Below are 26,079 nucleotides of genomic sequence, written 5' to 3'. Positions count from 1 at the left end.
AGAAAGAGCAGCAGGCACAGCAAACTCTGGGTAACAGAACGCAACATTTATTTTAACAGCATAAAATACCCAGTATGTGTACACTGATAGCAGGTCCATCACTCAAAAGCTCCTTGATTTGTAGAAAAAGAAAACAATTCTTAAACCCAGTCTTTAATTAGTATATTTCTCTTCATTAAGATGCAGAGACAGCTTAACGACTACTAATTAACATTTAAAGGGAGGTAGATTTGGAAAATAAAACCCGAAAAGTTCAAGTCGTAATCAAGGAGCATATTTTTAGTAAAGCTGTACAACACATTTTAATTTAATAGAAATACCTAAACAAACCTGTCTTAGTTGTACCAATGCTGTTAGTGCTTAACCTATGGGGTTTACAATTAAGCAGCATTTACTGTGTCTTCTTAATTATTTACTGTGGCATATAACACAATTATGTTCACATGGCATTGGCTATGCTCCCCAGTTTCTGCCAACCTGCAATTCTAAGTCCCACTGCAAAACTATGACTGATGGAAACAAACAGGACTGGCTTCAAATCGCATTCAAAAATGGTCTGGGCGACAGGTTGAAACGTAGCAAGTGAGAACATCATATGAGCTAAAATGAAGGCCCTTGGTTATGAAAGGATAGATTTATGCACTGAAGTCACAGATCAAAGGGAATCAAACAGAGGCTGAAATGTGAGTGAGTGGAGCAATTACACATAGATCATCATAACCTACTGCTTCATTGATATGAGGTGTAGTTAAAACAGAATAGAGCATGCAAACCAATCTTTTGCACCGATTCAACAAAAGGTTTATAGATAAATCAATTGTACAAAAATTATTCAAATATAAGCAGACACAGTCGTGTCTCTGCACTAATAAATTACACAGTATCAAACTGCTTTGGCAAAAATATATAAAAGCAAATCCGACACAAATAGAAAAACAGAGGGATAGAAAAATGTTTCTTTGAACAAGAATTATTACTGTGCAATTATGCAGCATACAAGAAGCAGACACAGCTTAGCGAAAGATACCAGCAATAGTGTCTGTAGTCATCAATTATTAACATACTGTAGACCTTCAAACAACTTCCCAACATCTAGCTAATCACTTCATCAATTTCTCTTTCCATTAAAAAAGACGATTCTACTGATTAAAGTATGCAATTCATTGCAAAGGATTGCAAATTAATATGAAAAAAAAGTCAATGAGAACTATTCTTAAACTTAGGAAAACAGAGCTAACAAAATAATTCCACACTGAAGATTTCCTACCCTCACATTTTCCTATATGATAAAATCAGTTACTTTTATGAGATCTGTTAAATGATGGCAATACATATCAGATTTACTCGGATTATTTTGTTAACTGATACTTTATTTTAGCAGTATTACTGCTGGTGCCCCTATTCCTGTGTTGGACATCTTTTGGTTCTTTGCTTATCTTCTGTATTTCAGTATGTACAGATTTTGAAGTACAAAGCTGCATATATTCAATTAGAAATTCAATTTAAAAGCTTGGCTAACTACTTTCAGAAGCAAATTTGAACTTGAATCTGTAGAAAAAGAAATACAAAAATGACTTCACTTATAACTTGTCATTTTACCAGATGGATCAACCTGATAAATCTCACATAAGGCTAGTTAACAAACATAGTTTTTAAAATGTTACTGATCAAACCTTTTACATGTATGCCCAATTCACATATTCATTTTATAAAACCTCAGCTGTAAAAATACATATATATAATCTCTGCTTAACTCAATCAGATATAGTAAATACAGGGTTCATACAGTTTTGTCTGAGTTTGACATCATTTTCTATGTTGATAACTAATAACCAACTGTAAAAAATAACGTTTTTGCATTACTGTAACAAAACATAGAATAATAGTGTGTTTACGCAGAGCAAAAGAAGTGGAGGGGCCAAATATATAGTGTGCCTCCCCTGTGCTCTATGGGTTAGGTGCCTATGGTCTCAATCAAGTTACAGTTCAACAGGAGAAAAATATCCTAAAAGGTCACAAGTCATCAAGTATGTGCGAAAACACTACAGTTTTCCACCTTCCCCCACCCCCCACTCCCCATTTTATTTGTGAACTGCAAAAACGTGTAAAATGCCAGAGAGTGTCCTAATATTTAGAAGGTCAATGAAGATCTCCCCAATGCATTCGGGACAATGGGCTCTATTCAATGGATGTAAATAGTGGCTGATCTAATTTGCTACCATTTAAATATTTAGTGAACCTGGAATCTTTTAAAAGACAAAACTACACAAAGCAGACTCAAAAGTGGTTACCCCGATGTTTGTTTCCCCATTTTTTTAAAGTTTAAACATTGTTTTTTTACAACTACCACACCGTATAGGTCAATTTTTTTTTTTTTTTTTTTTTTTTTTTTTAAGTAGAATTTTTAAATAAACGTCATGATTTTGCTACAATTACAGCAACCACCCCAACACTAGCCTGCAGGGCCGATTTCTTTCTCTGTATACTGAACACAACAGGACACCACTCACAGGCCTAAGGAACTGATTGAGCATCATCAATGCTGCTAATCAGAGCTGATCCCAAATCAGTCACTTTCGGCGATAAGCAAAGGAAAACCCACTATGGTGTAAATTACTACTGATTTACACACACCTGCCCCCCACCAACACATTCACACACAGTAAAAAACAAAACTCTATCACTTCATTTACTCCCACTGAAAAAATTGTCTAAAGAAAAAAACAAACAGATGGTACCCAGTCATGTTCTATTAATGAAGGCAACAAAAGTGACATTCATCCTGATAAATGTCAAAAATCTTTATCAAAGATCGTCTGAAGAGACCAGTACCCCTTTTTCACGCTTACAGAAAGCACCCACTGCCTTCTTAATGCAGGCTTTCATCTTTGTTATTTTGTTACCATGATAACCTACATCCATTTTACATGAGGTTCCTTTCAGCATCATCTTGAAGTCAGACACACACACACACACTTCACTGCTCCACCCACATTCATTTTTCTCCTGGTACTTTTGTCCGGTTGCTTTTTGGGCATCATTTCCCTGCAGTGTACAGAGTCACTGCATTTAGCTCACAGGAGTACCTGTTCAGTTTGTTTTATTTTATTCCCATTTATTTAGTGATTTTACAGTGTTGTGAAGCCCATCCTGTTGAGGTTCTGTGGCTCGAATTTAGCATCTAAATTATGGCCAAGCAGAAAATGCATCACCCAACGTCAATCTAGTGTCTACTGTGAGTTAGCAGTAACAAATAATTGCGTTTACAGAGCCTGCTGACTTTGCTGAAGGTAAAACCTATTCAGCTTGGAATCAATCCAATGGTTTTGTCCCTCATAAGAGTCAGTGGGTGGGTAGTAAAACTCATGGAAATTAGGACCTATCACTATGACCCCGTTCACACTATTGTGCTGGCCCAGGACCGCCGCATATGTAGGTCTGCAACCCCGGTCACATTTGTGGTTTAATGCACCTTGACGTGTTCACATACAGTGCCCTCCATAAGTATTGGGACAGTGAAGTCAAAATTGCTATTTTTTCAGTACACTCAAGCAATATAAAAAATATGATTAAAAGATGAATATGAGGCAAAAGTACAGAATGTCACCTTTTATTTCTGGCTGTTTCAGCACATATTTGTTTTACCAACTAAGAATAACAGCACTTTCAGAGTTCCATCCCCCCATTTTATGTGAGCATAAGTATTGGGACATTTGGCTCACAGGTGTTTCTAATTGATCAGGTGTTTCCTGTTGCATTGATTGTTCACACATAAAAGAGCTTTGAATGTGTAGTCTCAGTTCTATCCTTTGCTTTTGCCTTTGGAGTCTGCGTTTGGTGTCAGTAGGCATAATCCAACATGAAGACTAGGGAGTCTATGAAAGAAAAGCAAGCGATTTTGGATGCTAAAAGAAAAGAGGAACTCAATTAGAACCATAGCACAAAAGTTGGGCATAGCCAAATCAACAGTTTGGAATGTCCTGAAAAAGAAAGAAACCACTGGTGTCTTCAGCAATCGGCAACGACCAGGTCGGCCAAGGAAAGCAACAGCAGTTGATGACAGAAAAATGACCAGAGCTGTGAAAAACAACCCTAAAATAAGTGTCAGTGAAATCACCAACAACCTCCAGAATGCTGGGTTGAAAGTGTCACAATCTACTGTTCGCAGAAGACTTTGGCAGCAGAATTGCTAATGCTGCCCTGCAAGATGCAAACCTCTGATCAGCACCAAAAACAGAAAACAGAAAGGCCAAATTAGAATTTGCTAAAAAGTATAGAGATGAGCCAGTAGAGTTTTGGAATAGAGTTTTATGTACAGATGAGACAAAGATGAACCTTTATCAAAGTGATGGGAAGGCAAAAATGTGGAGAAAAAAAAGGAACTGCAGATGATCCAAAGCATACCACCTAATCTGTGAAGCACGGTGGAGGTAGTGTCATGGCATGGGCATGCATGGCTGCCTCTGGAACGGGCTCACTCATCTTTATTGATGATGTAATGAATGATGGCAGCAGCAGAATGACTTCAGAAGTGTACAGAAGCATCTTGGCTACCAATGTACAAGAAAATGCCACCTCATTGGGCGCTTCACAATGTAACAGGACAATGACCCAAAACACACTGCCAACGCAGTTCATCAGGGAAAAAAGTGGACTGGCCAAGTCAAATCTCCTGATTTAAATCCAATTGAACATGCATTTCACTTGCTGAAGAGGAGACTCAAGTCAGAAACTCCCCAAAACAAGCAACATCTGAAAATGGCTGCAGTAAAGGCTTGGCAAAACATCTCAAAGGACGATACCAAGAGTTTGGTGATGTCAATGGGTCGCAGACTCACTGCTGTTATTGCAATTGCATGTAATACTAACTTTTATACTTCTTATATTTACTTTAAGTTGAATTGTCCCAATACTTATGCAATACAATAAAATGGGGGGATGGAACTCTAAAAGTGCTGTTTTAGTTTGTAAAACACTTATGTCTTGAAACCACCAGAAATAAAAGGTGACATTCTGTACTTTTACCTCATATTAATCTTCTACTCGTATTTTCATATAGCTTGAGTGTACAACAAAAATAGCAATTTTGACTTCACTGTATGTGACTGAAAAGCAGGCCTAAAAGGTGGCGTAAAATTGCTTTTTTTTTGTTTTTTATGGAACGATAGCCTGCACACAGAATATTTTTTCAATGCAGCACAGTAGCAATTTTACAGTATACATAAAAATATATATACATATTATATATATATATATGCATATTATATATATATATATATATATATATAAATAGTAACACAACTGCACCAACTCAGGTTCTTTGCCCCTTTAAAACACTGACCCAGGACACAGAAATTGAGTTTTCCAGCGCTGACGTGCTATTTTTTCTTTAATAATAAACAAACACAAAAACAAAGCAAACAAAACAAACACATAGCTCCTTCAGAGCACTTACTACACAGTATGCTGGTCCCTGACTAGCCTGCAGGACGGCTAAGCCGTTTACCTGGTATACACAAAAATAGACCACACAGTTTTAACACAACACTTACTTTTTCAATTGAATGCTTGGACACAGAACACACCACCTGTCTCCTTCTACACAGCAGCTCTGAACAGACTGGCTGCTTCGTTTAAATACCCTGCACCTGGTTCTAATTTACAAGGATAGCCAAGTGCAGGGGATAATTACTAATCAAACAATTAATAAAAATAATTAAACAATAAAACAATTAACAAAACTAATTAAACAAAATGTGTATATGAACATGTTTTCTGCAGAGAGGAATTAACTCCCTCCCTGCTGTCTAACTATATATATATATATATGGGTAGTTGACGTGGCGTGTTGTTTTTGCGTTCCATGGAGCAAAAAACAATTATAACTTAATTTTATTTTGATTAAAACTGTGTCATATAGTAAAAGGCTTTTGTATTTAATCTAAACTATATGAAAAGTTGCAAAATGCACAACAATTTTGGGGGGAATTTTGAACTAAACATGATCAATGTCCACTGGTGTGACTGTTATGAAGAGCCACAAAATTGGAAAAACATTGATCATTTTAAGAATAATTAGTAAAAGTCCACTCTCAAATTCCTGGCATATCAACACAGAAGTGTATTTATAAGAATGATATTCCTCAAGTCTATACATGACATTTTTAAATCGTTACGATAGGTTATGTGTTGTCCGCAAAGAGGACGTCCCACGGTGTGACACCATAATGTGATTTTAAAACGTGTATTTACTTGGACACCATTGCAGAGAAGAGCGTCCTTACTCAAATCAGGAAGTATAGACGACATCGCTGGAGCACATGGTGTGGCCAGAGGGTGAGTTTTTTATCATAAATGTATCGAAATACTGCACTTTTCTAGCACTGCCCTTTGCATCCATCTGTTACGTCCTTTGGTGTGACACCTTTTAAATGAGAATGCAAAAAAAGTAAACCTTTTTAATCATTAAACTATGAAAACCAATGAGAAAAGGAGTCCAGTGAGTTAAAATGGGATGCTTGAGAATCACCACAAGGCCCCAAAATGGCCAAACATCATGAGAAGTCCATTGGTGTAACAGATATGTCCACTGGTGTGACACCATTTTCATGTCACTCCAGAGGACACAGCGGTCACACCAGTGGACATGTTCTCATAATAAACCAGTATAAATGGTGTTTTACACATTTCAAGTTCTTTTGTTGAATTGTTACATTTAAAAGATTGTATGGTGTTCACAGACTTTTGAAAGTTTCATAAAATATTTTTGAAAGGGAAAAATCTCACTGCTTCTTGTTTCTTCCTTTGGTGTGACATGGTGTCCTTTGGGGTGACGCTTATGAGAGGGCAAAAAAGGTTGAGTCCAAAGAAATATGAAAATAACTGTAGAGTATGTGGCAGGTAATGTCATTATACCACACAAGTAAATTCATGGATTTTTAACAATGTGCAGAAAAATCACAGGAAATCTTACTCAAAATTTAGTGGGAGACACCTGAGTTTCACCATTATAACAGCAAATTCTGTCTCATTTCACTTGATAATCAAAAGATAGTCAATGATCTAGAAACAGGAGTAGTCAAGGATGAAGATAAACAATTTTGTTATCAAAATGAGATTATTTGAAATGTTACATATAGATATTTTATGGTGTCACTGCAGGACAAATTCAAGTCACTGATGCATTAAAAGGTTCATAAAATTGGACTGAAACATTCATATATTTTACATTACACGTTTCTTCTCATTTATACGCATTTGTTTATCCTGCATGAATACCGTCTGTGTTTACAAACATGATCGTTAATCTATTCTATTGTTTACTCGTTATTATTCTCTAGTCCCTAACCATTACAAGTAAAGACTGCACATCAGCATTACCCCTTCTCTTGGAAGATTACCGAACATATGACTGTAACAAAACCCTTGTTCCATACGTACCAACGGCAACTTCATTCAGCAAAGCGGCCTAATCTAAATACAGCAATACACCGTCACATATCAAATACACTTTGCTCAACAAAATGCACGATACATAATAAACCACTGCTCTAATCGCCAGTAGAATAACATTAACAATAATAACAGGCATTGAAATATCAGTAGGGTCTCATCCTCACATGGTGCATCAACGTTAATATTTGTGGATGAGAACAGTAAGTTTTTGTGTGTGTAAAAGCAAGCAGCTAAAAGAAATGATCGCCATTTTAATGTAAAGACACACATTTTTGCAGCTATGTATATCATTGCATGCAAAATAAACAATGGTAACTGAATATGCCAAGTCACCAGCATTACTGATCATTATTGAGACCCACAATCCTGCAGTTTACTGATCGCTTAGTTACTAAATAACAGGAAGAAAAGGTATTTATGACAAATTAAGCTTCATTGTGAATGCACTGCAGCTCATATGTTATGTGAAAGAAACAACTTGAACCCACTAGATTTTTTTTTTAATTTAATATTTTTTATAATTAAAGTTGTATGATGCAGAAATAATTACCATTCAATATTGATCCACTGCCGTCTTGGCTAGCAGAGCATTCACCTTTCTATTTACCTTTCGCACGTGTGGGAGTACGGGCGTGTCAACTGAGCCACATAATCAAATTGGTCACGTGATACGAAAATGCGCCCCTTAGGCTGGCCCTGGTCCTGGATTGCAGGCCCTGGGCCACATCGAAATCGTGGCCTAAATCTAGGCCGGCCCTGGGCTGCCTTTTCTTTTTTGAAGCGTCCACATATTAGAAAAGCCCTGAGGCAGCTCTGGGTCACCTTAAATCGCAAGTGTTAAAATGGGGTCTACGAGAGCCAAATGCTTCTGCTGTTTAATGACATCATAAAGCTCTGTTAGAGAGAATTTCAAAAACCTGGAGTCAATTTTCAAATGTCGTGTTTTATGCTGTTAACATATTTGAAACCCGGCTGTAACCTTTTGGAATTTGAAGGTCTGTCTAGATACAGTGCTTTCATGTCCATTATTTGTAGAGGGCAAGGCAAGTTGTCACAAGTATAATGCGCACTTACTTGAGAGCCACAGTAGACCTGGCAAGAAATAGACATGATTAATTTCTATCAACTGCTGCCTTTCAAAAAAAATACACATTAAATAACAATAAATCCCCCGAGGTGACCTTGATAATGACCTTTTCTTCTGCACTACTAACAAGAGGAGGCTTTTGATTTACCTGAGGAGCTTTCTGTAAAGACTGCCAGGGTCTGTCCTCCCACGCTCTGCATTGTAAAGGGATGGTCACGCGGTGCTTTGACTGTGGTAGCCTTTTCTCCTGTATCCTGAATATTAGTCAGCTCTTCATTTAGTGTGAAGGATACCTGGGGGAAATCAATTACATCATGGTCAATTTACTGCAGCAATCAATTAACCATAGCATTCCAATTTCATTTACTAACTGCTACATTTTCAATGAGGTGCAAACAGTAAGTTACGCTAAGCAATTACAGCTTGATGGTGAAACAGAAAATACAGAAGCTTCATGTATTGGTAAATGCTTTTGGGAGACATGTCATGGAATAACAAACAGGGTTTGTCTATGACTTCAGATTTAGCTGTGTAATTTTATTTATATATATATATATATATAATTATTGAAAAGCTGTTTTTTTATATAACCGACTACTTCAATTTTTTTAAATATAAGTCTTCTGAAATTAAGCATTTTAGGAGGTCTTTAAAATGCCAGTCCCAGCTATATTTAAAACAAGGTTAACCTTTCCAACACGCTGACTCCACTAAGCTGCACAGACTGTCCCCTTTTCTCAACAGCAGCAGTAGCTAATTACCTTATTTGTCTACTGTGAAGCAATTAAAATGTAACAGTAAATCGACATTTCCGCATTTCTGAGTCTGCCAGTGGACTGCAAGCTGTTCAAAGTTACAGACAAATGTAAACAATTTACCTATAAGAATTGGCAAGCATTTTCAGTACTCTTACAGATTAATCATGCAGAATGGAACTCATGACAAAAGCCTGAGGGAAAGGGATGGAGGTTCTCTCTGATATAATAATGCTGTGTTTTATATTCCATCATCTGTGGATCGCACTCAGTTTCTGTTTTTAATTTAGTTTCTTTCTGCTTAATCACCCGATACAAATCACTGGCTATGGTGACAATATAAATAAGAAAGGGTTGCTAAACTGCCAGCAATTATAATTAATTATAATTACATTTGACAACAGTGACATTCAGTGGCTAACAAAACACCATGCAATAAAGTACTTTCCTTAAAGTAATTCCAACCACTATTTTAAAACCCATTTTCTTTCATTTTATCAGCGCCTATCGTCCGATTCACTTCTTACCTCTGTTTTTCCTTGATTCCTGCAAAACAGAAGTAAAGAAACCTTGTGTTAATACTGACTCACAACCGAGGCTTTCAAAACACTAAGCACAATATCAATGTAATAGAAACTTAAATTCAATGACAAATGTTTTGACTAGAAGTCTTTTTCGTTTGGCAGTGAATTTATGACATTTATTTTAATATTCCTAAATTTCGGCACTATTAAGTGTTTAAGTTACGGATGAGAATCTAAAACATCCTGCAAAAAACATTAAAATCAGGATGCACTTAGTAGTTTGGCAGTCATTATTTACCACAATTGTGATATTCCAATAATTAGTTATTTTGTCCATATTTGATCATTACATTTAATAAAATCTACTGTAGAAGCCATGATCATAATTCCTCTTTGGAATGTCCCAGCTCAGTACAGCCTCATACAAGACATATTCTTTATTTTTCTTTGAGCTAAATAAACATTTGGGGCTTTTTATTATTTTTTAAATGTATTTTCAAATGTTCCATACTGTTTCACATACTCTTAAACTGGTCCACAATACAAGTAAATGAACTTCACTAAATAACGCAGATTAATCTGAACCACCCTCGAGACTATCTCAGGAGATGGTTTCAAGTGCAGTTCTAAAGACACTGTAGTGTAGATAGTAACTGTATTAACCCATTTGAAAGAGGGTTTAATCACTAGTGTGGTTTAATATGCATAGTGTGGACAGGGCCTTACTTGGCGATCCTTAGCTTTCCCACTTCTCCTCTTCCTGTTGATTTGGCCCATTGCTGGGAAAGGTACTTTGGAACCTATGAAGGAGAAAACAAACTCATGTCACTAAACTATGAAAAAATAAATCAATTCTTAACAAATAATAAACCTCCAGACTCAGGTGATGCTTATCCATGCTATAGCAAGTATCTTTTTGTATAATTGCATTAAAAAAATGTTTAAATAATAATACAGTAGAAGGCGCAGATTCAGACTAGTTCACATCGGTTCACGTGAAACAGAAAAAATAAAAAAAAATCAAGCCACACTTTTGACATTCAAGACTATTTTAAGTATGTAATAGTCTGAATGTGATGTGTTCCTAAAAACCATATTATGCTGGTGCTTTTTTCACTTTTAACCTCTTCCTTCTGAGACAGCTGACCTAGGGAGTGTTTACGTCTCACCCCTATCACTTCTGATTGGCTTGCTGTGGAAGAGAAAAAGACTAACAGAAGTAGATTGGAGTACAATAGAGAAAACATCCACAGAAAGAGGATGGCTGTTTTTTTAAAAATGTAGTACTAGAGGCGCAAAACAATCACATCCCAAAAGTAGACAAATCTAAATCTAAAACAAAATGGCCAAAATGGTTTAATAGATCAATTAAAAAAAATATTCAGCGAAAAAAGGCACTTTACAGAGCGTTTAAAAGGGACCAAAAACAAAGTACACAGAAAGAGTACTTGGAACTGCAAACACAAGTCAAAAAGGCCAAGAGAGAGATAGAAATTAACACTGCTAAGGGGGCTAAAACCAATTCCAAAATGTTTTTCCAATATTATAACAGCAAGAGAAAATTCAAAAGAGGAGGTTAAATGTCTAAGAGACACAAATGGCAAAATCATAGATGAAGAAAAAAAAATAGCAAATATATTAAATGATTACTTATCACAAGTTTTTACAAAGGAGGATACGGACAACATGCCCCACATGTCAACCTGTTCCTATCCTGTTTTAAATAAATTAAATAAGTTTACTACAAAAAAAAAACAAACACACAAAGCGCAGCCAAAACAGCCTCTGGCAAGGCTCAGACTAATATTTTAAACTTTTGCTCCTTTAAAATATTATTTCCATTTTTTGTAAATTAGCAAATAAGTTGTACTGCCTTATTATTAAATTAGCCTGTCATTTAAATAGATAAATCTTGTAAACTTACTTTGTGGTCAAGCACTTGTTAGGATATTTGGGGATATATATATAAAGGCAGGTTTACTAATTAGAAGCATTTTAAGACGACAATGTTTGTTTAAAAACATATATATTATTTCGATTTAGTTTTGCCAACCTAGTTTGCTATTTACCATATTGAACGCTATTTTGGAATATATAAAAATGATTAAACTTTTTAACTAGATCTGAACTTCTGCTGAGAATAGCCACCCAAATGACAGTGGACTGTATTGTAAGAACACACACTCTGTCAGATGCAAAGCACTGTGAGCTTTTCAAGCAGCCATGGGAGCCTCATGAGAAATTTGAATTCCCAAAGCAGAAGACATCAGGCAATAAAGTTGGGTCGTTTAGGAGGGAATGGCGCACACAGCTTTCTTGGTTGCTTTACTCAGCAGTTGATGGTTATACATGTCCTTTAAAAATCTGGGGGTCAAGAAAAATCAGAATTCCACAAAACAGCAGTAATATTGGTAATAATTTAGTATCTGTGATGCAACAAACTAAAACATCTGTACATCAGCAGTTTGATTCAGTTTATAGACAAAAAGTAGAAAAAAAACAGGCAGAAGCTTTTTAAAATGTTTAAACTATTTTCACATTTTAGTAGCTCCAAGTTTTGCTCATTATAGTTTTATTCCTAGTGTTTTAAGTAAATATACTTGCAAATATGTTCCAAAGAAACATTTCCTCAAAATAGAAATGTGTTGAGGTGAGGTGGGGTCACAGGGATTTTGTGTATTGAAGAATTTAGTGAACCAGTCAAGCTACAAGCCCAGATCTACCCCTGAGTAGACCTGTTATTTCTCTTTTTTTTCCCTCATTTGGGGAATGCTGGTCTGCATGGGATAGTGCACAAGGATATTTTCTTGATTTAACAATCACAATTTAATTACCAACCTGTGTTCTTGAAAGTGACAAAACCTAGTGCAGTCCTGCACATTTGAGACCTAGCTATGGCAGATTTCAGATTTATGAAATAATTTTATTAGTTTCAACCACTTTAATAGGTATCAGTACATGTTGCTTTATTACAGACTAACAAAGTAGGCATTTATTATAAGAAATCGGTCCTTGTTTTCCGTTTTTTTTTTTTGTTTTTTTTTGTAGAATTTCAGCATAACAGATTTACTATCCATTTAGACCAGTGGTACTCATCTGACTAGAACTATGGATACTGTGGAACTATGGATACTATGGAACAATGGATACTGTTATACCAGATTGCAACATGTAAACCCAGTGATAGCAACATGTTGCAGTCTTGTAACTGTATCCATGGTGTTACAATGGAATTCTCTGCTGAACACATGTCACACAGGGATAATGATCGTATTCCCAGCACATCTCCACTCTGGCACGCACTTGCCGATTCTTCCTGAGCAACATCCGAAGAATCCGACCCTTCCTCACCAACTATGCTACCCAGCTCCTGGTCCAGGCCCTGGTACTCTCCCGCCTAGACTACTGCAACTCCCTCCTGGTGGGCCTCCCTGCGTCCGCCACCCGTCCGCTCCAGCTCATCCAGAACTCTGCTGCCCGCCTGGTGTTCTCTCTGCCTCGCTTCGCCCATGCTACTCCACTACTCCGCTCGCTTCACTGGCTCCCGATCACCGCTCGCATCCAGTTCAAGACTCTTGTACTAGCCTACAGATGCCTTGACCAGACTGCACCCAGCTACCTCCAGACCCTCATCTCTCCCTACACCCCCACTCGACCTCTCCGCTCCGCCTCCACTAGAAGACTGGCTCTACCTCCGCTACGCTCCCCTGCCTCCAGAGCCCGCTCCTTCTCCACCCTTGCTCCGCAGTGGTGGAATGACCTTCCTACAGATATCAGGACTGCCCAGTCCCTGACCACATTCCGGCGCCTCCTTAAGACTCACCTCTTCAAACAGCACCTGTAGAACTCCTCTGTTTGTATCCTGGGACACTATCACCCTTCATTTAAATGTGTTTTATTTTGCTCTTATCTGCCCCCTATCTTACTGCATTTAATCCTTTACTTCAGAATACTGTAATCTGCCAAGTGTTTAACCTGTAGTATTTTGTATTTAATCATATCCTTATGTAACTATCACTATTTAATCATATCCTGATGTAACTATCACTATTATCTGCTGTATTATTGAATTGTGGTTTGTCACACTTGAACAAAAGTTATTGTATTTCTTGCTCTTATTGTATTACTTGTATTGTAACACTTGAAATGTATTTGTTACGATTGTAAGTCGCCCTGGATAAGGGCGTCTGCTAAGAAATAAATAATAATAATAGTATAGTAATAACAGGGAACATACCCAAATCAAAGTTGCATTGGTGCCATTATTAGTTTATGTTTCATCTAATCAGTGATGTTTGTGCGATACAGGGCTATTTATATGACCCATACGATGATATGAGGTCTTACCTGATTGCATTGTGCAGCATAATGCAATCCTATGCTGGACTGTCAAGCGTGGAGGGTCGTTATGTTTTGTCAGATTGCATATAACGTGTTCCTCCCTGTATCTGAATCTCAAAGAAGTAATGGAATCAAGTTATATATTTATACACGTATGAGTTCTTATGACTGCTTCAAAAGACGGCGAAAATAAATAGTCCCATATTGTTCTACTACGACAAAACAAGCTAGAGGTGATGAAGTAACAAAGAACTACAAGTTAAAAACAGCACAACTGCGTTTGATATAGAGGATTGTAGTAGTATGTAAAGTTGAGATACGGATAACTATTGACCATTTACTTCAAACATTTAGAAACGCTGTTTTCGCTCCAATTCTCACGTGCATTTGTCAATACTGCACCATACCGACGTACGATCAATTGTAACATTAATGTTGCTTCATGCACGTGGATAGTTTTAAATTGACGATAAGGCTTGCAAAATCCTAAACTAAGTAAGTGTAGTTTAAAAATATATACGGTATTATTATTAATCTCCTGAATGGTATGGATTGTAAAGACACAGTACCGCTACAGTCTAGCGCATATCTGTTCAACACACACAGAGTACTTGAAAAATCGCGCCTTACTAAAAAAAAATAATAATAAATCGCACATCTTACCTTAACCAGCCAGACTCCCGTGTTTTGTTTGGCTCCTGTTAAATCGACTTCTCCTTTATCCGACATTGCGGTTTCGGCTTATTCGAATAATTCTTTCGAGTAAACAAGTGTAGACTGCCTTGTGTTTCTACACTACCGCTTGGAATACAGAATATGCGTAACAAAGCTCCCAGCTACCGTGGCTCTGAATGGACATCTTCTGATCCGTAAATCTAAACGCTTAAATCGATGTCGATATTAGAAAATACCGCAGAGGCGCTGTTGTAACCATTTCTTGGTCACTTAAACTTCAATCATTAAATAATAATAATAATAATAATAATAATAATAATAATAATAATAATAATAATAATAATAATAATAATAATATAGATATTATTAGCTTATTTCTTTTTTGTAAATACAACTCAAACTAAAAACAAAAAAAAAACATTTATCATTAATATATATCTTTAACAAACTTCTTTTAGCGATACTGATATAATGGTTATTGAAGTTTTGAACTGCCATCTTCAAAATCTTCATTTTTAGTAAAATATACAAATAAAAAAATTACATAATTATTCCACCTGGTCTGTTTATAATAACTAAAGAATAAAAAATAAATAATTATTTAAATAGATACATAAATCACATGTTCATATATATATATATATATATATATATATATATATATATATATATATATATATATTAATTGTGATTTGGAAGAGTACACTACACAGTAATACTTGGTTTCCATTACACTTAGTGTTGTAGTGCAATAGGTGTATTGCTTGATTCGATATTTATTTTTAGCGTGAATAAAATGGTATGTGCGATGTACTGAATACTAACGATGTACCACTTCTGGCCCAACACCGATTCATATATTTTGGAATCTCGCCAATCCATAACGGTGAAGAGTCCAGGTTGGTTATATACAGACCTAATCGATTTATTTGTATGGTTTTGACTACTTCTTTTCAATCATTGTTTGTACATCATGTTCATTTGCGCTATGCAGTTGCTATGTACAGGACTCTTTTGACTTTGCAACTGCAGTTGCTGGTTCGTGGCTGTACGTGTCGCTGTACAGATACCCGTCTTTGAACTGACGATGGACTTTAAAAACTTGGATTTAAATGATTTTTGTCGAGTTAAAACTGTCGATTTGATCAATGTATACCCCGGGTTTGTTTGTTTTTTTTAATTAATTTTTTTAAGAGCGTTTTTATAGGAACGGCAGTGCATCCACCACCTATCCGTGGTTATCAAGAGGCTACCCAAGAAACATGCAGTTGATGCAATCCAGGCTGATTCGCCATATATGTGAATTGCTCTAATAAAATCCAGCCAGGTGTGTTTTATACTAGCGTGGTATGATTTGATCGATCTCAACGCCTTAACGTTCTAATAACGTTCTCCTTTATCTTTATATGTATACATATATTGACTATATGTAGGTATATCCTAGAAAATTAGAAAATGTACTTAACTTTCTAAACAACCACACCCAGTAGCTGGGTTGTTATTACTGTTTTTCTCACCACAACACATTAGAGTACAGTATTCATGTTTGTGGATTATGTAAACTAGTGCAACAAGTTGATAACAAATAGGCACCCGCCAAGGAAATGACAGAAGAGAACAAGGGCGCGTAATGCTATATAATAACGTTGTTGTTAAAGTTGATTAGAAATTTATTTTAAAAAAGAATCACAAGAATCGTATTAACACTGTTTTGGCTGGTGCTTCCAAGTTGTTCTTTTTTTCTGCCTTTGAAGTGGTGCTGATACAGTCTGCAGAGCAAAATGAATAAAATAGTCACGTTGAATGACGCAGCGTTTTAAAACAAAGATGCACTGTCTAAACTACAGGATTCGTTATTGTAAATGTTTTGGGTTTTATTGGGGTTTTTTTTTTTTAAAGCCAACATTTCCTCTTTGCAGCCACACAGATGGAAACAGACTCGGGAAGCTCAGGGAGGCTGGCAGGCAGAGTGACAGTGTATACGATCGTGGGCTGCACGCACTGTCTGCGAGCTAAATCCCGTTTAAAGGACCTGGGACTATATTCAAGACTGATGCATAGTCGTCAACATGATGTGGAAATTATGAGTGTCTTTTCTGATGGTATTTCAACATATATGGCAATAAATTGACTCCCATATATTATCTTTCATCTGTGTATCTTTATAATTGTGATGATCTTTGTCAAAGCACTGGGTATTTTTCCACGGCAAGTATTATTTTTGGATACTTCTTCAACCTGGTGGACCACATGCATTGAAGCTGTTCTATGCTCAATTCCTTAGTTGTCGCGCGAAGAAATCGCAAAACATAGGATTCAGTCCTATTTATTTTGTGTAGCTCCAGTGTTGCCCTGGCGTCGCCTGTCATGTGAAAGATACTTTCAAAAGTATAAGTTTTATTAATTTTGTCGCATCGCGCCAGGTGTGTGGGCCTTTACATGATTTTGAGAGACAATTATTTTTTCACGAGGATGTGGACAAAGGACAAAGTAATCCAAAGTTAATCTAAACGACAAGAACACTGCATTAGTTATATTTTAATATTTCAGGCCCATACCAAGTTGCTGTTTGAGTTTCTGTCTTGATTTGTCTTCACAGCCACCAGAGGCGCTCCAGACGCTGATAAGAGAAGAGCCTTTGTTATTAGACGCACCTCCTCTGCAGGTCGAAGGAAGCAAAGAGCATGATGGAGACCACAAAGGGGGTTTGTATTAGAGGCAATAGAATGACAACACCTCTTAGAGATGCGAAGCTCTGAATTCAATTTTTTAATTTAGGTTTCAAAAGACTTCCTTTTCCATGCACCATACTTGATATATCAAAAGTCTACTCCAGGCATGTTTATAGAGTGCTGTGGTTATTTCACAGATGAGGATAGGGGTCGAGTGTGTTTATTACAGCCAACCTCATGAGTGAAATAACCACAGCACTCTATAAACATTCCTGGAGTATTATTTTTATATAACAAGTATGGAAAATAAAATTAAACCTGAACTGAATTTGGAGAATTGCTTTCCTTAGATCAAAGTTTCCTTACACCGTTCAAGGTGTACCCTCTATGTAAAAGAGAATGATACTTCAGATCCCAGTGAAAGGATTACAGCCTTCTACGAAAATGACCCCAAATCCAGTGTAATGGAGAAACCCACTCAGTATACTGTGTGTCATGTCATCCCATTACTGGAACAGTGGGGCTTGTCTGTGTACCACTCAGCCTGTCGCATAAGACTTTCAAGTTGTTGTATCTAAATCAAGCAACTGCTGTGTTTCACTGAAACTGTGTAGCATGATGGAACCTATCAGGGGGACAATCTACAATGTTAAAAAATTAAAAAGAAGGAACAACAAAATCTGGATTTAAGCTTTGATGTTAAACTGTAAGAAACTCATGGAGATATCTCAGCTAATGCCTTCATATGCATTGTAAGTTTCTTACAGTTATTTATTTTTATTAAGGAAGGGCAAAAGACCCTTTAATGAGTGATTGATTACTTTAAAAAGTTAATAAAAAATACCGCATTCAGCTTAAAAGTAATTGATTACCACCTTTTAAAACCAACTGCTGGATTTGTCCAATGCAAAGAGTTAGTTGTATATATTTTCAGACTAAATCTAACATATTGTGAGTGGTAACTATTGCAATTTGTCAAATATATATATATATATATATATATATATATATATATATATATATATATATATATATATATATATATATATATATACACACATACTGTGTTAAAGTGCTTTGACTTTAATTCTGTTGCAGATCATCAATTCTAGGCTAGCTATTCAAAGTAGCTGTATTGAAAAAGCCAGTGCCATGTACTGAATAGGTATTGTGTACGTGTAGTGCATATGCACCGCAATAGAATATATGTACAGCAATAGAAAAGCTACGTTGATTGACTAGATAGCACTGGCTGTTATACCTAAAGATATACTTTGCTGATCAAGCCTGTGTTACATGTCAACAGTGTAAGAGAATCTGGCAACTACAACTTGAGAGCTCCAGAACTGAGATCAAAACACTGGGTATACCAAGTACATCAGAAATAGAATTAAACACAGAACTAGGGTAGTTGCAATAGTAACCACTCCGATTGATTGGAAATATGATAAAGAGAGGAGACACAAACCTGGGAAAATCTAAGTTGATGCTACTTACTCTAAGCAATTCAGATCGATTGAGGTCTGTGTACTCTGTGGGTCTTCGAGGAATGTGTTCAATACTGTAAAGCACCTTTTATCTTTATGCCATTTGAGCGGATTTAACTTTGTACGTTATACTATGTTTGTACTGCTGTACACTTTACCTTTCATTGATTAAATAAATGCTGTCTAAATCTGAGTTTCTCAACAATCACTAATAAAAAAGAGGCCATGGCATATTTGCCATGCCCTTAAAAGCACTGACTTACAAAGCGGTATAATAGGAAACCACATGCACTGAAAGTACACAAAAGTATGTTCTCTGGGAAGGAGATGGTGGATTGGCTGATGAAGGGAAAGGGTCTGGGTGAGTCCTGAGTTAAGTTCTGAAAACTGACAGGGCACAGGTGTTGCTGAGAGATATGAAACAGATATTGTTAAGGGATAAGGCATTGTTGGGGTGTGTTGAAAGATAATAATGGAAGTCCTGAATTAATACATTTGAACAAGGATTATTTGAACATGGAGCTTTATGATGTCTGAGGAGCATGCCACAGCAATTGTCATTATCACTATTATACTACAACTTTTTAAAGTTATGTATTTATTTACCAGGTAGTCTGATATAATCATTGTGTTCCACTGAAAGGGTCTGCAGCATCAGTGCTTTTAGAGCAGGAGTCACCGAATTATACCAGAACGGCCGACCCCATATAAAACTGTGGGGGAGCAGGGCCTGGTTGTTGAGCAGTATAATATAGAGATAACAATATATTAATGAGGTATTTTGTTCTTTGGCAACTAGATGTCATATCTGGCCCAAGAAATTGTTGCAAATGATGGAAAGACAGACATTCATTTCATTTCTCAGAACCTGTGTGAAAAAAATGTTTATTAAGTTTTTGCGTCACTGTTTTAATTTTACTTTTAGGCAGGGATTCTTCATGCACCTCCAGCAAGCTCTTCTTGCTACCATATTTATGAAACATGAACACTTTTTAATCAGAAATAAAGTGGCACAAACTTTGTACTTCGCTTATTGATTATTGCCAAATAGTCAAGACTTCAATCAATAAGCACAGTATATGACCCACGTTCTTGGCCTGTTTTATGGCACTGTTCAGTTTGCACCATTTTGTTTTTGATTAACAAACCAGACTGTTAGTGGTACAAAAATGAGAGCAATAACATACCTATAACCTTGCTGCTGTAAATGAACCTTCTGGGATGTTTATTACTAGTTTTAATGCGGTATGGTTGTGGCTCCCATTTGCCATTACACTTGTATTCTCATTATAAGGTAGAACACAAATTTCTTCCAGCTACAGCGGTATAAAGGGGTAGCACTATGTTGACGGTTTTGAATTTTCTTTATCAAAATAATGGGGCAGATTTAATTTTGGTGTAAAATCCTTGATACATCTTGGCCATTCTTTTCTTAAATACTAACTGGTCTCCGCTTACACCCTTTAGAACAAAGTAAGGCTGTTAACACAGGGAAAGTTTTAATGGACAGGAAGTTCTTTAATGTGGTGACTGGGAAGGAAGAGTTCGGAGAGAGTAATTTCCTGTAATGATTAGTGGAACGTGATCCAAGCTCGGCACTAAACACTGGGAAAACCGCAGAATGTAGTCCTGTGTTAGGTATGTACAGCAAAAGAGTACAGATGGGACAGCTAGCCACTCTATGGATTGTGTGTATGAATGTGCAAACTGCAGCAATATACTGTACTCTCTTGCAATTAAACAGAAAAAATACATTCTAAAATCAATTTCCACATTGCATGTATTTCTATATTGATTGCTGTTTTAATAACTGTCTGTTTTAATTTCTTTGTACGCACTGGTGTAGCAGTGTGATATGCCAAAGCTTTTGTTCTTAGTTCCTTTAGCACCGTGGTTGTACATGCACACGTTTCAGTAATAGCTATCTGTGTCTTTGGGGTCTTCTCGTTTGAAACTGGTTTTGTGTATTGTACTGAAACACTGTTAAAGATTCACCCTGTGGTACAGTATAAAATGCAGATGTGTGAGATGACACATTGTTGTATTCTGAATGGCTAAACGGCCTACAGTAAAGCTCACTCCTGTTCTCGTTTAGCTGCTGAACTATGCGAAGCTTTGCGACACTTGATTCTTAAGCTGTATGCAGATTGCCTCTCAGCTGATGGCAAGGTAAATCGTGTGAGCATTAAAGTGGTTGTAGCTAACACAATGCTATAAGAAATCCCACCTGCCATGCACTATATTGTGCAAATTCGAAAGAAACACATGATAATGCATATTTAAAATGAAATGTATTTTTGTTGTAAAACAAATCTCTGGTTCTGTACTAGGTAAAACAAAGTTCAGTTTGCTTGCCCTGCCTTTCAGGAAGTCTGTTACACTTGACTTTTTTTTTTTTACCATACTGTATATTATGTTTTAAATGAAAATGCATGTTTGATGAAACAAGTATTTATTTAAAAGCTACAAATGAGAGACTAGTGAATGGATGTGCATGGCACGGACACTTTATGGAAGTGTCTTGTTAGCTACAATCACTTTAACCTGACATTTACAAGGTGAAAAGCATTTGGGCTGATTTGTGGAATTGTGTGAAACTGTTTTGTCCTAGTTTGTAGATTATAAGGCCATGGCCAAAAGCCAGACGTTTGAGAAGTATTGCGAGCTGGCTATTCAGCTGCAGCACGTGGAACTGGAGATTATGAGCAGGGAGGAGAAGCTGTCTTTCTTCATTAACATCTATAACACCCTGGTCATCCACAGGCACATGAAGATGGGCTCTCCAAAAAACATGTGGCAGAGGTACAGAGTGAGTATGTGAATAAATACCGCTGTATAATCAGAATAGACTGGGAAATGACAGGGGATCACAGCATCTGATCGGCCTCAGTTAATATGCACAGTGACCTCAGCACTGATGCAGGTAGTGCTAACTTGAACCGAGATTGATTTTGTACAAAGAACTCCGGTAAGGCTATGTAGACCTTTCGTACACATTCATAGATTTTCTGCTTAAATGCAATAAAGCAAATGAGGTTACTTGTTTTGTACAAATAGGGATTTTCAAACAACACTGCATTGAACAATGACCGGCTGTTTTTTCGATTGTTATCTCTGGTTGCAGTTTTTTTAACTATGTAAGTTACCTTATTGGAGAAGCAGTGTTTACACTTCAAGACATTGAAAACAGGATTCTTCGAGGGAACAGGAAAGGTGTTGCCTAGTTGATAAGGCCATTCTCTAAGGGAGATCCTCGCCTTCAGGTCAGCTCTTTGGGAGTTTTGCTGCTTGCTTTTTCAGTCATGAGTAACTGTTTAAAGCCATGGTGGGATCCAAAATATGAAACATCTGTTATTGATACAGCTGTTCTTTGTTTCGAAACCAGCAGTGGAAATACTATTCAGAGTAGTCATGTTATAGTGATCTAAATGTTGCAGAATTGAACACTATGGCTTTGAAAATATTGTCACAGCACCAATCTGGGAACTCAACTTGCATGTCATGTTTAAAACTACAGCAAAATAATGTGAATTATAGTGCAATATCTAGCCAATTATAATGCACACTTTGTCAATTCATAGCTGGTAATGTTGTTCTGTACAATCCCTCCAATATGGTGGTGACTTTATCCCTTCTGCTTTCCTTACAGATTGCTCTCCCCGATGCCGAACCTCTTATTCACTTTGCTTTAAACTGTGGTGCAAAGGGGTGCCCCCCTATTAAAACCTATACCGCTAAGGTAAGTAATTACCTTTGAAAGTCAAAGGACTTTTATGATCGTTTTAATATTTCTATTAGAATTAATCTGACAACAGTGCTTGTCTCCAGCATTGTACTTGCAACTTGGCTTGAAAATCTTGCTATAATATTAACATGAGTGAAAACATGCGTGTAATTCTTTGAGTGCAGGATATTAATATTAACATGCATGGACATAGCGCTGTAGAGTTTGGATAAACAAATCACAGACCTGGGTGACTTATTTGGTTAAAGTCAGACTTGGACTTAAAAAACAGCACCTTAAAGACTAAAACACTTGTTGTAAAAATAGCTAAAACTAGAGAGTGCAACTGGTGTACTTCAAGACAACAGGCTCCCATGCCATAGCTGTGGCCAAAAATTTTGCATCGCCCTATAGAATAAACTAATTTTGCTTCAAAGTTGAATGAAGCCTGCTGAATAATGTTATGTTAACATATTGAATTACATACCGCTTTGTAGGTTCTTAGAATGCAAGTGACAGAGTAATATGATTTCCAGTATATGTGTAAAGCGCAATAAATCTGTATACTCCACTGACCAGATACTGTAGTCTTTTGATGATTTTATAATTTTCTGTTTTTCTTTATTCCTGTTTCAGTGGATCTTGAATCACATGGGAAATTCTCCAAAGAAAAAGGAACTGGATGCCCTTCTACAGGCAGCTAGCTACACACTTGTCAATCTACCCTACGATTGGTCTACTAACGGAAAGGACTGAAAAGAAATACAGCATGCAACATGAGCTCTGAATGCAGATATCTGGCAAACAACTATATTCCTGATGCATGATAGCGTTGGGTGGCAGCAGAACACACTGAAGCACAAGGCAGAACAATTAAGAAAAACAAAAAAGAAAAACGCCTGGCAAGTCATACACTCTAGAATATGCACACAGATATAAAACTCCTGAAATCAGAGTCAGTATGTGAAACAAATATATATAACTCTTTCACTCTTCAAAATACTGTAAATGCAACACAAATCACCTCTTTAGACCATTCTGATAGTAGCTAGCGGGCCTGTTTTCCAGGCAGGAAGATGTCAAACCTCTTTTAAACTCGACTCCTTCCTTGTTTGTTTATTATTATTATTATTATTATTATTATTATTATTATTATTATTATTATTAATATTTTATTTAGCAGATGCCTTTATCCAAGGTGACTTACAGAGACTAGGGTGTGTGAACTATGCATCAGCTGCAGAGTCACTTACAATTACATCTCACCCGAAAGATGGAGCACAAGGAGGTTAAGTGACTTGCTCAGGTTTACACAATGAGTCAGTGGCTGAGGTGGGATTTGAACCGGGGACCTCCTGGTTACAAGCCCTTTTTTTTAACCACTGGACCACACAGCCGCCGAAGTTTATGGTCCGTTTGACTCAGGAAAGAACTTTCTACTGTATATTGTCTTTGGTAAGCAGGTTTTAAAAACAAAACAAAAAAATTGGTTTTACTTTGGCAATAGCGTTACTTCCAGGGTCACTGTAGAAAAATATAATTCTTCTGGCACAGATAAGGAAGGTACTTGGTTAAAAGTGATACTAGTGCTACTGCTCGCATGTTCATTGGCATGTATTCATTGGTTTCATCTGTGCCCATTGCATGTTTTATTATGTCCAGCTCCGTTAGGATCTTCTTTAACCTGTTCTATGATAGTGCCTTCTTATTGACCTGCATGACAGTTAATAAATACCTCAATGATATAAACCTGAATTGATATAACCACTTTAATTTTCTAGTCCAGTGAGTCTACATTGTATAGATGATTTGTTGGGTGTTTCTGTGTTGATGCATTTAATTTCTTTTAGGAGGAAGATTTGTACACGTTTCAGATTTTAGGTATAAACAGCTGAGATTTTGTCTTCCAAATCAGATACAACCGTCTGGCCGTTCAGAAGCATAGCACAACTGAATTGAGTTTTAGATGCTGAGCTTTATGCAAGTCTGTCTTTTTAATTTACATTTTTTAAATACAAAATATTCTATTTCGCCTGAATGCCACCTTTTGACTGCAAGCCTAACATATTTAAATTGTCATGACAAAATGTAACTAATTGTCTAAAAGCTACAGCATCTACTGATTTTTATTCCACATCAATATTAATCTCAGAAGGGTTAGTAAATGAAGTTGATCTGAGGTAGCCTATTGACTAGATTCAAAATCTATTTTTCTAATTAGAAATGTTTAAAAAGACAAATTTTAATGATCTAAAAACTATGGCAGATCTTAATACAGTCAGCATTGTCTAATCGGGATACTGATAATCGGGATTTCTGCTTAAATGAGATACATCTCTGGGGGACGGTTCTTCCCAATGCTATTTATGTCGTTTAATTGGGGTGTAGTATTGTCAAATGATGAATGGAGATAGTTTTTCAGAGCAAGACTGGTTCGGATAGCACAGGGCAGCGAGTACGCGATTACACTGACTTGCGTAAACCACCTTGAACTCCTGAAGGAGGAGTCTCCTGGGGTTTCTCAGGCTGCTATTGCAATGAAAGTTGGCATATCAACATCGCAGGTGGCCTCGCCTTGTGATATGATTTAATTATTTTTCATTTCAAGTAGAAATAAAAAACAGAAATTCATTTTGTTTAGGAATAAAAATCTGTATTTAACATTTAATCATAATGTGATTTAATTATTTTTCTTTTCATTTAAAAACAAAAAAGTGTGACTAAGGTCGTCTGAAATGCCTCGTTTAATTGGGACAGCCAAGGTGTCCCGATAAAGTGGCGCCGACTGTACCAATGCCTCCCAACAATCATAAACGGTCTCTGTAATACTTCTTTCCACCACATTTTATTGATGAGGGTTGTTTTTTTTATAGTTGTTTTAATTATGATGGCAGTAATAATGAGATCTACTGCTGTTTGAATAATTAAATGTAGCTTAACTTTTTACTTGTTTCAGTTATAATACTCCTGGCATGCAGATTAGTATGATATTATTTACACATCTGTAAACTCATAAGCGATATACAGTATATGGTGCTTTTTCAATTGTAATTTATATATATATATATATATATATATATATATATATATATATATATATATATATATATATATATATATTAGTGCCTTGCAAAAGTATTCAGACCCCTGACCAATTCTCTCATATTACTGAATTACAAATGGTACATTGAAATTTCATTCTGTTTGATATTTTATTAAAACACTGAAACTCAAAATCAATTATTGTAAGGTGACATTGGTTTTATGTTGGGAAATATTAAGAAAAATAAAAAAACTGAAATATCTTGCTTGCATAAGTATTCAACCCCTGTGCTTCCCCATTGGCCTCCACCTGTGAA

The 26,079-nt window shown here is 36.4% G+C and overlaps 1 protein-coding gene and 1 long non-coding RNA gene across 2 annotated transcripts in view; one reads left to right on the top strand and one right to left on the bottom strand.

Annotated features, from left to right (window-relative positions):
- Window positions 1-15,035, bottom strand: part of LOC117407039 (general transcription factor IIF subunit 2) — a 36,826-nt gene extending 21,791 nt beyond the window's left edge. Inside the window, exons 1-4 of the mRNA XM_034011578.3 lie at window positions 14,826-15,035; window positions 10,548-10,621; window positions 9,825-9,843; window positions 8,691-8,835 (exon numbers count right to left, since the gene is read on the bottom strand). Coding sequence (XP_033867469.1) covers window positions 8,691-8,835; window positions 9,825-9,843; window positions 10,548-10,621; window positions 14,826-14,891 — 304 coding nt within the window. The 5' untranslated portion in view covers window positions 14,892-15,035. The remainder of the gene's footprint in view (window positions 1-8,690; window positions 8,836-9,824; window positions 9,844-10,547; window positions 10,622-14,825) is intronic.
- Window positions 15,036-20,775: 5,740 nt separating this feature from the next.
- LOC117406896 (uncharacterized) lies at window positions 20,776-25,732 on the top strand. Its single transcript, XR_004544995.3, has 3 exons — window positions 20,776-22,259; window positions 22,646-22,735; window positions 23,357-25,732. It is a non-coding gene; the product is annotated as an uncharacterized LOC117406896 (long non-coding RNA).
- The last annotated feature ends 347 nt before the right edge of the window (window positions 25,733-26,079 follow it).

Source organism: Acipenser ruthenus, chromosome 8, assembly GCF_902713425.1.
Source record: "Acipenser ruthenus chromosome 8, fAciRut3.2 maternal haplotype, whole genome shotgun sequence".
Classification (NCBI taxonomy): domain Eukaryota; kingdom Metazoa; phylum Chordata; class Actinopteri; order Acipenseriformes; family Acipenseridae; genus Acipenser; species Acipenser ruthenus.
Note: the sequence above shows the minus strand (reverse complement) of the source record. Positions and strands in the feature narration are given on the sequence as shown.